General features: G+C 39.7%; 1 protein-coding gene across 3 annotated transcripts in view; it reads left to right on the forward strand.

Annotated features, from left to right (window-relative positions):
• Positions 1-4,942, forward strand: part of LOC145464938 (protein naked cuticle homolog 1-like) — a 28,817-nt gene extending 23,875 nt beyond the window's left edge. For all 3 annotated transcript variants that reach the window (XM_081448749.1, XM_081448750.1, XM_081448751.1), the window contains 2 exons: positions 41-145; positions 3,214-4,942. In XM_081448749.1, coding sequence (XP_081304875.1) covers positions 41-145; positions 3,214-4,140 — 1,032 coding nt within the window. In that variant the 3' untranslated portion in view covers positions 4,141-4,942. The remainder of the gene's footprint in view (positions 1-40; positions 146-3,213) is intronic.
• The last annotated feature ends 8,301 nt before the right edge of the window (positions 4,943-13,243 follow it).

Raw genomic sequence — 13,243 nt, forward strand, 5'->3', positions numbered from 1 at the left:
TTAATTTCTGTTTTAAATTATGATCTTTTTCTTCCTTTAGGCATTGAGTGAATGTGGTCAGTCAGTGAAATCTGTTGGATCAGACAGACAGGAATGGTCATACACCCTTTATGACTTTGAAGGCCAAGGTCATGTCACTAGAGATGTAAGTGTTTTTTGTTTGTTTGTTTGTTTTTTTTTTTTGCAGTTTGTTAACCCATTGTAACAACTCAAATGTCCTGGTCAAATTTAAGTTAGCAGTGTAAGTATATAATCGCAGCTTCTTAACATACCACTCATCTGAAATAGCATGTTTTAGGGGTAGTCCATTTTAGGGTAGTCCATTTGGGTAGTCCATTAGGGTAGTCCATGGACTAGGGGTCAGTGTTTTGTCCATCACCTGTCAAACAATTTTTAATTACTAGTATGAAAAAATGCAAATTTGTGTAACTTGCAATGTTTATGTTTGCACACACTAATTCAGTAATTGACTTTGTATAAATACTGTTGGTTGGCAATAACAAAGTGAAAAGACAACTTTTTTCTGCGAAATTTTTTCTTGTTCACTGACATTTTTATAACTCTTCAATAGCTGTAACTCTTCAGCCACGATTTTAATTAACCTTTATAAGCCAAATGGGCCGGCAAATTGTGGATCGTGACTTGCAGTGTGGTGGGCTCTACTGGTGACCTGCACTGCAAAATCAAAAAAAATAGTAGCCGCCCTAATCGTACATGTAGCTAGACTCCAAATTGTATTGCTAGATGATACAGTTCTTTAATTTAAAAGTCTTGTCCATTTTTGATAAAATATGAAGCACGAATACCCCAAATATGTTTTCACAGCACTCGAAACCCAGTCAAATGTCTCTTGAGTGTTTTCAGCAATGTCCTTTGATGACGTCACTAGAAGCCTGACCCAGATCCCACTATGCTCTCTCATCAGGCCGCAGAAATTACAACTTAAAACACCAGTAGAAATGCGAGCATTTTATCAATCCAGATAATTTTGTGCTGAAGTAATTGGGAAAACTAGTAGATATTTACATTAACAGAGAAACATTTGGGGGTTAGTTGCACTTTAATCAATAGCTAAGGGTGTTATAATCCTAACTAAATGGGGATGCTCTGTGAATTTTTTGCGGTAAACTGGTGCTAAACTTCGACTTGGACTTGAATTACAGGGCAGGGCTGGAAATTGCAACCAATACAGTCGCATTTGCAACTTAACTTTACTTATTTGCGACTAGAAAAATGAGAATAGCCACAGATTTGCAACTAGGTTTTGCCTTGACTGACACAAATTAAAAGGGCTAGCAGCAATCTCAAAGGAAAAAGAACATTACTTGTGGATGAAAGACACAATTTATTTGAATAGACATAATAAAACAAACCCACGATTCTTTGATCGCCAACTGGATCGCCATGTTTGATTATCCTAAGGCACACTAAAGTAAACAACTCTCTCTCTCTCTCTCTCTCTCTCTCTCTCTCTCTCTCTCTCTCTCTCTCTCTCTCTCTCTCAGTCGAAAACTTCAAAATTGCTACCCCTGTTTGAAATCACCTTGTAATTGCAAACCGTTGAGCAGTGAGTATGTCAAGTATGTCTGTGGATTGTGTCTCTCTTCTATTTGATTTTGTGACTAAAAATTTACATTTAGCTACTATTTTTTACCACTTAGTCGCCAAATGGCGACTTGACGATTTTGTTAATTTCAGGCTCTTCAAGGATATGCATAATCCATTTATATCGAAAGGGTAACAGTGTTTTAACAACTTTTGAGAGTAGAAGTTTCATTGTGCTTAGTAGGAGTTGTAAGGGGCCTTGCCACCTAAGGGGTTTGTGGGCCGGGGCATTACCTTGTGTTTGTATTTGTTTAAATTGCTCAAATTTACATCTTGTTTTCACTAATGAAAAAGATTAAATTGGTAATGAGTATACCATTCTGACCACAAATCTCCTTTAGGTGAGCTACACATCTTGGAAAGTTTGTTTTCTGACTGTAAATCATGGCGATTTGCCAAGCTACACAACTCAGAAAATTTGTTTTCTAACCACAAGTCCTTGGGCCATTTGCTGTCGCAAACTACAAAACATTTATTTTTCCTGATGAGGCAGGAACAACAGGTGCTTGTTGTTGAAAATGAGCAGGTCAAAATGGGGTGACCGATGCCATTTTTAAGTTTCTTTATTATTGGCCAAATGAAACAATAGGTAAACAGCAGAAACCCCTAGCGCTAAGTACAAAAAAGGTGCAGATTAAGAAGAACAAATCAAAATAGAGGTTTTAAAGAGGTGCAGGTCAACTGACCAAATGGCAGATTTCATAATTGAATCTAACACATACTTACTGCACGTGTGCAGTCATGATCTAATTTGCCCCTGCTGCCAAATTGGTGTACACAGTCAGCCCAAAAACTTTCGATACAGACTGGATTAGGATTGTGTAAAACTTAATGAAAAAGGTAGAGGCATGGTGGCCTCATGGATCCGACTCCGGAATGAGCGGTCCGGGTTCGAGCCTTGGCCAGGGGATATTTTGCTGTGTTCTTGAGAGAGGCCAGTGTCTTGCCTCTCTCAACCCAGGTGTACAAATGGGCACTGCTGAATTTAATGCTGGGAGTAACCCTGCGATGGACTAGCATCCCATCCAGGGGGAGTAAAACTATTCCTAGTCACTTCATGCTACAGAAACTGGACTTTACAGTCTACACATCATGAATACATTAATATCTGGATTGCCTTGAATAATTTCATAGAACATCCTATTTCCTTTTGGTATTTGACCCCATCTTTGCTAGCCCGTGCTGTTGCTTTTCTGCCATTTGCCTTGTTTTTGAATACGGAATGTGTTTTTATCTAGAGTACTCTCCATTAGAAACCGCCGTCTTTGTTACAATCTGAGCCTGTAAACAATGTTAAATTGACTTATACATGGCAAGCAGAATTAGCAATTAAGTGTTGTTGCACCGAACATCTCATCGAAACTTTTATGTTTCTTTACTCACAAACTCTTTCAGTGACTGTTGACTCTTTTGAGAAACCAGTTTATTTAACATAGAATTTACCCAAGGGAAGGCCCCAAATGGAACAGATGCCGTAGGATGCGATTGCTGGCAGCTAGTTTTGAAAACACTGAATAAATATTAAAAGGGGATAGGTTGGACTCAAAACATGAGGCCATAGCCTCTTTGTAAAAGCTATTATCTAACAGCCATTCTACTGGTTTGCAGGACCTTAAAAACCTTGTCAAGTCAATTTATGAGGTGCTGGGAAAAAGCATGTCTCGACCCAAGAGTGCGCAAAAAGACCCTGTTAAAAAACTCTGTGTGCGACTATCACTCTCAAAGGAGAGGAGTAGAGATGTGACAGATATGGCCAGGCCTGAGTGCTTTCTGACAACTAATAACCTACAAGACCATCCTAAGAAAAGCAAGGCTAAAAGATATGCTGCAGTTGAGAGAGAAGGCTCTATGACTGTGAACCCCCCATCCACAGACTTCCTTAGTCAAGTCAGACCACAAAGCAGCTTGGGTGAACCCACACACCCTGACCATCATGGCAGGAGTGGTGTGCATCACCGCAGATCTTCCTCCTGCAGGAGATGTGAGCAGAGGCAACCCATAGAAAAGGATTGTCTGAAGAATGGAACTAGGAGAGCATTCAGTCCTGTTGACTCAAAGGGAATGTATCACTATCCCAAGAGAATGCAAACTGGACCTGGTGAGTGCAATCCACCATCATCCAACAGTAATGAAATGGCCAAAGTAAAGTATTGGATCAATCAGTGGTCTCATACTTATGACAAGAATGAGGATGGAATCACTGAAGAGCACCAGAGGCATAAACATAAACATCGTCACCGTGTCTGTCAGGCTGACAGTTTTGAAGTGGGCTGTGGTTTGCGTCGCTGTCCTCAGTACCTGGATCTTGCCACAGACCACCTAACATACCCTTATCATACAGGCAGTCAGTCATTTGCATTTGGCAATACCTCACCAAAACCACAACACCATCACAAACATAGTGAACATACTCACTGTAAGCACAACTGCTGTAGAGACAGTGACATGTATCATCATGATGGACAGCCTGTCATCCATCGCCATGAACACCATCATCATCACAGTCACCATCATTATCATCACTATGTTAGTTAATCAGGCCATGATATAATCACACATTATGTGCTTTTTCTTGATTTTCTAATGTGTACTTCAAAGTGCCTGACCCGTGGTGCTCAAATGGGCAGAGTCCTTAAATTTTTGCCATCAGCTCGCATTAGTTTCCCTCTCTGGTCCACTGAGAAAGCTAGTAAGCTAGGGTTGAAGAAAGCTCATGACACTGTGATACTAGTGTGACTGTTTGAAGAAGCTACATTGATGTACATGTAGTTAAGTTAACATGGTATATTATTGAGCTCTGTCCAGCATCTCTTACCAAAGGTTCTCAAGGAAAGTGTAATGCAGTTGGTCCAAATGTAAAGAAATTATTCATGTATTATTAAAATATGTTTGGTACGCACAAAATTAAAGGGAGGTTGAGTTTAGTCATTTTTTCCTCTGGGTAGATCTGAATCAGTGATTCATGCAACTCTATAATGAACCAAATCAGTATCACACAGCTGTAGCATTGAGATCAGGTTTTAAAAGTTTTAACACTCCATTCTTATTATCGTGTAATTTATTGTACATCAAGGAGAAACAGTAATAGACTGAGGACAATACTTAAGCATTGCTTTTTTTTGCCTTTTTTGGAAGTAGCCATTTATGTGGTGAATATTATTGTCGTTTAATTGCCACAAAATGTGTTTCTAGTTAAAATACACAGTATTACCAAAACAGGAAATGTACTTAAGACTTTTCATATTTGAACAATAGTGAAATGAGGAAAAAAAACATTGTTTATTATATTATTTTTCTCCATCAACTAAATATAAGTTAACTTTATTTTAATAAGTAATATATAGTGTAAACCCATAGCTATTGAAAGTTTCTCTATGTGCTTACAGTGTACTACAAAAAGTGGAGTGTAAGCTGAGTGTGTTAACAAAGGATCACTCACTTATCATTCATAGTGGAGTGTAAGCTGAGTGTGTTAACACAGGATCACTCGCTTGTCATTCATACTTTAGGTGTCATTAGCAATTTAGCAAATACAATGTTGTAGGTTTTACCAGAAAAACTAAGGAATCTGCTCACTCACTCTGTATAAAACCAGCTATATTTAACAGTCATATTCTAATTATTATACCATCTATGCTAAAATGTATGAGGCAAATGTGTCTATTTTGATATTGGTATCTTGAATGTAGATATACCACATTTTTACAAGTGAAATCAGATACATACTGGCTCTTACTTGAACATTTTACAGGCAGTAGTGATATGACATAGCATAGTTTTGTTTAAAATGGAGATGCACTTTCATGGTGGTTTTCATGCATATATATATACCCAGGAATGCCCTGGGCAGTGATACAGAGAATAAAACTTCAAACACCAGGTATGGTTTGTGCTTATTCTACAACTACCATACTGATAGATTAAATCAGTATTTTGAGAGGTTCGATCCTGTGACTGTGAATCGAGAGGACCGAGTTGAAAGTTCTTGTCTCTACCCAGGACAAGATAAGTACTAAAAGTTGTTGCTGAGACGACCGAACAGAATAGGGCGAGGTGGTACTCCATTCTCTATGTGGCTTCTCGGAGATATATTACTGGAAATAAAGACCATATGGTTAAGTAAATTGAAAATTAGTAATCCCAGGTAGAAGAATATGGTAGCATTGTGTCTGTACGAGGTGTGTGACCTGCCCTCGCTATTACAACAGGAGCACGTACGCGTTGCCTGGCTTGTAAAAAATTATGGGGAGATTATTTCTTAATTTTTGGGGCGCCTGTAGATTCATACTGTTACCCGTTTAAAGATATCTTCTAACACAATGGGTGACAGACAACTGGGCTGCGCCTCATTACCTAACATGACGAGTGTTTTTCAAGCATGCGATGATCGATCTATGATCTCATATATTCACTTGCATGCCGAGTGTGTAATGCATTAGGATAACAACGCAGGTAATCCAGTAAACCATTAATGCTCCCAATTCTGGAGGAAGTAAAGTTATTTGTCTCTTGAAGCAACCGATTTTAACTCATCCAAAATTAATGAGGATCTGGCACTCCTCGATGGCTTGTCGCTTTATTCAGCAGTTGTTTTGCGTTCTGATGGCCGAGACGAGTTAACTGTTTAGCTAATTAATTAAGCGTCTTTGTTATTAGTTTTACTATCTCTGAAAGCACCACGGAGCACCACTATATTGTGTGGTCGGAATTTTGTCCACGATGTACCTTCATATAGTCATTCGCGTGATAGTTGAGGCGGGCACAGCTTGAGTCAACCATCCCGCATAGAAATCGAGTGCGAATAATCTGATCGTGTTTATTATATAATCTGCTAATCTTTCAAAACTTATTTAGCAAATTATCTAAATCATCTACACGCACACTTCGAAAACGTAAAGAAGCGGCCGCCATTTTAATAACAACCCCACACTTCTAGGCTACTCGCTATCTACAACATCCTAATTCACCACTAAATTTTCTCCTATTATTTATTGGTTTAAATTAATCACGTGACGCGATAGTCTTAATCGGCGGAGAGACACTGGGCGCTTTCCATTCGACCAAAAATTCCGGTGTGAATTTACGGAAATTTCCATGGGCAAATGGTACAGACTTTTCCAGTTTTGTTCGCTTGGAATTTTTCAATGTCTTCGAGGTTTAAATCGCAAATCTAGAAGCAAACGGAACACTGATATGTCGACATCGTGACTTTTTATAGACCACAACAGCAGCGACCTGATACAAACCCCAACGGCAGCGAAAAAGTCGCAAAACAAAGGGTTTAATTAGTCGTACGATGGTTCTGCACGCGTTATAAATCATTGTACATTTCCTAGCCAACCTACGCAAAACAAACAATTACACCACGGGGGCATTATTTTTATTTATTACATGGCTTTGTCTCACAAGCACTGGGAACTACCACATTCACGAATTTGATTGGCTGAAATCGATATTGAAAACGGTCTAGATTTTCCCATCTAGATCGGCTTCTAGACCGCTAATATTTTGCAGTGAAAATGTTGCAAACTAAAATGCAAAGTCATTGATTATTTTCATCTAACAATGTTTATTTATGGAAGTGCCAAAAAGCCTGATGAGAAAAAAAAGTAAAGAGGACAAGGAAACTTTGGCAGAATTAAATTCAGGTCATCGCCGTTCGCAAGCAAAATGTCGGTACAAACCATAACAAATTGTTCTTGTTTGCGCTACATAATATACATCTTATGAACCGAGCTTGGTCGGTCTGTATGGGAAAATCTTGGCCTCCGTCGTGTGTACCGACCTCACTGTGTTCGGTCTGTACTCACGACCTCGGTCAAGATTCTCCCATACAGACCTCCTGCTCGGTTAATAAGAGCTAAAAAACGCTTTCTTCACGAATTTAGCTGCAGCTAGTACTTATCGACATATAAGTGGAATGATTCTTAAGTATTTCCATTTAGCTCTTATTAACCGAGACCCAGGGACCCAGAGACCCAGAGACCCAGAGACCCAGAGACCCAGAGACTCAGAGACCCAGAGACCCAGGGACCCAGGGACCCAGAGACCCAGGGACCCAGGGACCCAGGAACCCAGGTACCCAGAGACCCAGAAACCCAGGGGCCCAAAGACCCAAAGACCCAGAGACCCAGAGACCCAGAGACCCAGGGACCCAGGGACCCAGGGACCCAGGGACCCATAGACCCAGGGACCCAGGGACCCAGGGACCCAGAGACCCAGGGACCCAGAGACCCAGGGACCCAGGGACCCAGGGACTCAGAGACCCAGGGACCCAGGGACCCAGGGACCCAGGGACCCAGGGACCCAGGGACCCAGGGACCCAGAGACCCAGGGACCCAGAGACCCAAGAGACCCAGAGACCCAAGAGACCCAGAGGCCCCGAGACCCCGAAGACCCTGAAGACCCGAAGACTCGAAGACCCCGAAGACCCGCAGACCCGAAGACCCCGAAGACCCTGAAGACCCGAAGACCCCGAAAACCCCGAAGACCCTGGTGATCCTGAAGATCCTGGTAACCCTGAAGACTGTTTGCCTGATGACGTCACTGGTGCGTTTTACACCGCACATAAGCCATTTCATGAACAAAAAGTTACATTTAAGTACTTCTCCATTTTAGGTTGTTCCTCAAACACTGTACCTTGAAGATGATTTCACTAGGATTGCCAAATTTTCGAGTGACATCGGTGGTGGTATTGATGCTACGTTTTGGCAAGACAAACTTACAATGCAGGTCATGAGTGAGAGTGTACCTGATCAATTCACTGGGCCAGCTGGGGCATCCAACTGTGGAGATTGGGGAAACCTTCCTTCACCACAGCAACTGGGAATCAATACAGCAAGACCTGGTACTTCCTCGACCCAGGGTAAGAAGCAGAGAAATGCTGGAAACCAGCTGACAATTTCAGGGAAGTCGAAACCTAAAGTGTCTACTGGATTTAAACGCGTCGTTTTCCTAGCCCATTTCGAAGATCAAGAAATAGTCAAGACCCACATGGCCCATTTGAGACTGAAACCTGGACACTGTAACGTTAACGACGTTGCAAAACTGGTGAAGGAGTATTTAAATTTAGACGAAGACTTGGTCATCGTGGATATTCACGGATTCGAATAATGGATACCGACTCCACAAAGGGTAAGTCTTAAATGAAGTCATGGAATTCGAAGTGTTTTGTGATTATGTATTGTTAAAATGCCACCATTAATTTCCATAATCTCACGGAAATCGTGAAATTCAAGAAGGTGCCGGATCCAAGGGCGTGGAGTTAATGTGACGTCAGATCCGCCATAACCGGGCCATCGCATTTTTGTAGAGTAAGCTTACGCTATCTACTAGACGCAAAATAACTTGAAATCTTATCAGAACGGATACCCAACAGGGGGCGCGATGTGGGGGGGGGGGGGGGGCGGGGACAGCCGTAGAGCCTTGTTCCATTTTGGCAGTTAGGCGTTTACTTTAAGGGGGTATGATACCATAAAATATGGCAATGTTCATGAAAAATTCAATTTCTTGGAAATACCAGACTTAAGACCCTTGAGGACTTGTCAAAAAGACTCTGAAACGATCTTGCCGAATTTTCTTCGAGATGAGTGTAAAATTTAAGGAAAGTACACAGTGGTATAAGTTTTTTCACGTAGCAACGGCCGTAGCAACGACTGTTTGCTACAAGAACGTGACCAAAAATATAGTTTAGTTTTAATAAATATGAACGAAACTATTTAGAAAAAACTTTAAAGACATGAACAACTCGATTGGTATGATTAGTTGTGAAAAGCTTTGCCATCACAGGCTCATTCATTTCCCTTATGAAAAGGAATATTTCCCACAACTGCGGTAATTTTTTACAAAATAGAACAACCATTGCACCCCGTCCCCCGAGATCCAATCTGCAACACCCCCCCCCCGGCTATTTGTGGCTCGTTAAATGCTTAATACTTCGTGCAAGAAAATTAAAGTGCATTTTTCTCAAAAGTTTACTTTTGTACCGACTGACTTCGCGCCAACATTTCTACTTTGCAAGGTTTTTAAGAAGAATTCCCGAAACTTGGGCTCATCAAAGACCGATAATGTCGTGATGTTATAAACCAAAAAATCGTAACATTTTAACGTCTGTGACGTGACATGAGATGATTTGTCCACTGGGTGTGGTAAAAAATAAGGTTATTTCCAAATAAAGCCTGTAAAAAGCACTGAAAATAAGAGTCAAAACTTAGGTTCATTGCACAGAACAAAACAGAAACTTACACGATATGCTTATTTGACAGTCAAATCTTGTTTTGTTAAAGAGCAGGAAGTGTTGGCGTCAATACTGTAAAACACTACTTCAAAAGGCTGTGGCTGGTTTCCATAGCAACCATTTTGAGTAAAACTCTAGAAATTTAATTTCTCTTCTTGAGTGCAATAGCACACAATTGATCTTTCTTCACCATATTTAAACAAACGTTTTGGTCCATTTGAGGGTACCATACCACCTTAACGTCCTAGGGCTTATACAGACGAGGTGTTTGTTGTAACGTTCAGGTGTCACTGTGTTGAAATCAATTGAAATTGCTGTACTTCGAAGTGAGATATATATAAGTCAACCAGTGCCTTCAAAGCAAAAACTGGACACTCAAAAAAATTTACGCTTTGTATCGCATGTCTTTATGGCGTTCTTTATCGCATTTCTTTGTTGCTTTCTACCCTAACAGCTCTCTTGTCACTTTTTTTCAAGGTGAAGACTTCTGGAATGTACCTGCAAAAAAGATTTTTGCTGTTATCCTGAGCAATTACCAGAGGAAAAAAAAAGGCAAGGTGAGAGGGGAAAAGACAAAAATAAGAGATTTATAGCGGAGGGCGAGCCATTACATCTCCCAATTTTAGAAAAAATATCAGAGAAACTGGACAAGCTGACAAGAACCGTGGAGGGTAATAATTTACTGTGCAGAAGCATCACTGAAAATTTCAAATGCTGTATCTGCATGAAAATTGCTCGACCCCTTACAGTGTGTGGGTGTTGTCAGCGCCTCCTTGGTTGTGAATTATGCGTTGAGAGGTGGTTTGAGCGGGACAATCGTTGTCCGGTTTGCAAAAATGATGACGGAAGAGATAAGCATTTCGTCCTGACAGGAGTTGAAGATTTCGCAGTGCTAATATCAAAGCTGAATGAGCAAGACTAATACAAATACATGAATTGTCTATTGTTTTTGAACTGAACATCTTGATACGTTGTTTCATTCGTTGAAATATTGTATCTTCAGAAATATTTGATAAGGATATGTTGTCCTATGGTGATTTAATCATCAGTTCAAATTACCGAAAATTGTCATGTTTTTCTGTGGTTTTCCCACTAGCTTATTTGAAATTAATATATATTTGTTGTCATTGTAACTGGAATGATTCAAATATTCTTCAGTGTACCCGTACTGGTCTGCAGTGTTTTTAATGTTGTTCAAACACGTGCAGTTCATCGGGACTTGATAACGTTTTGTGATCCTGTATTGTCTGTTTTCAGTTTGTTGAAATTCGCCTACAATAAAGTTTGGCCTTTTCCATTGTAAACCTGTAACCCATCCTACGTGCAGAAGAAGAGGTGTTATCTCATCTACATTTAGCATAATATAATTTTATTTTGTGATGTCATTATCAGTTACACATCATACTGTAAAACCCTCATTAACAAATAAAAGTAAAATTTCTGGTTACCAGAAAAGTAACTTAACAATGACAACAGTGTTTACTCTATCGGAGTAAAGACCCTGAAGTTAATGATATAGATTCGCACAAGACATAGTTGAAAATGAATTATCAAGTTACCTACGGGCAACATAATTCGTCAGTCTTAAATAGTACAGTATGGCATCTTGGAAAGGGGTATAATTTGTAATGGCAATTTCATTGAACAAAACTACGAAACTCGGAAAGTATTTCTTGAACTCCCTTTGCCTGGCATCATTTTTGAGTTATTTTTTTGTAAAAAAAATACCTCTTAGTCGGCGCGTCGGGTATGTTATGGATGGGTCAATGGATGAGTGAGTGAGTGAGTGAGAGATGTATGTATGTCACACCAATCAGATTGGATCTACTATAAACAGGCAATCAAATTTCTTGTTGTAAAGGTAAATGGTATGTGAGAAGATTTGATCCCGACACAGTTAAGAACGGCCATATTTATTCTTCTATAAAAGAGGAGGAAGTATATATTGAGCTTACTTCGACATTTTCTGTGGGTTAGGCTGAGGATTTTAGTTACGAACGAGATGAGCCTTGAGGTTTGGAACAGTTCGTGTGTTAGTAGTATGCAAATGCAACGAGATATTTTTATTTTTAGTTACAAAGGTAACTTGATACTTTTGTTTTTCACAAGGAGTAAATTCAATTAGAGGTCACGAGTCGTCGTTTCTAGTTCTTAGGACATGTTTTAGAGGAAACGAGACTATTTAGATTTGAAACAGTTCTAACGTTTACAATAGTAAGTGTAGGTGACGATTGTTTTGTTCTTGTTGTATGCAAATATAACGAGATGCTTTTATTTTTTAGTTACAAAGGGTAATTTGACACTCTTGTTTTTCACAAGGGAGTAAATTCAATTAGAGCTGACGAATCGTCACCACTCTTTCCCACGAGATGTTTGCGATCTTTAGTTACAAATGGTAACTTAACACTTGTTTTTTATATGGGAGTAAATTCAGTTAGAGCTGACAAGTTATCGGCTATTGTTCCCAGAATTATAAACAAAAAAGCTTTCATTTCTGGACGGTTTTTACGTCTCTTCAGTAGCAGTTTATTTTTATTTGATGGGCGTTTTATGACATTCTTTTCAGTCCGATATTTTTAAAGGCAAAAAGTATCAAAACTGCTCAAATGTTCTTTGAAGACTGCGTGGCACCAAGTTAAAGAGCAATTTAATTAAATCAGACTTTCAATGTGTCGGAGAGGTTTTTTTCTGTTTCTTTCTATTTTCGGTGAAGTAGTGTTGTTGTGTTGTGTAAAAGGGTAAACTTACGACACGCATAAAATACGAAAAGGTCTCTTAACTTGAGTATTTTTGAGCAAAAATTCCCCTTGGGGGTTGGAAGGGCTATGTGATCGGTGAGTGAGGGAGTTATGCATGTACACGTGTCACATCAATCACAATGTGGGTTTTATCAAAGAACGAATCAAAGAAAAAAATAAGATGGTATCTACATTAATCTGGAGACGTGTCAGATTACTGTAGTTTGTTCAGTCAAACATTTTATGGCTCACTATTTAGCTATCTTACCATTACCGATGTGACATCGTATGTACATCATAAATTCCCAGTTTTTTTCTTGCTGTACATCGTAACCAAAAAAACTTAAAAGTAACCAAATCATTACTGTAAACAGCTCCATGAATGCTCCTATCTCCGAGACTTCACACACACAAAAAATAACTCTTGCACGCCTTGCGTGCCTATGTTTTGTAACGTAAGGCGCTAAAGGATCTCTACCAAAGGTTTGCTCTGGAGTCAGCGTGCCACTGAACATCTGTGTAGCTACTTGTACTGTCGGTATAACGTTCACATCAACAGCAAAAGCCCTGTTGTTTGTACATCGTTTTTCTATTGGGACACCTTTGCCTGTACGATAATAAAGTGCCTGTCAGTCAGAAGTCTCGCATTACCTTATTAATCTCA

This window comes from Orbicella franksi, chromosome 13, assembly GCF_964199315.1.
Source record: "Orbicella franksi chromosome 13, jaOrbFran1.1, whole genome shotgun sequence".
Classification (NCBI taxonomy): domain Eukaryota; kingdom Metazoa; phylum Cnidaria; class Anthozoa; order Scleractinia; family Merulinidae; genus Orbicella; species Orbicella franksi.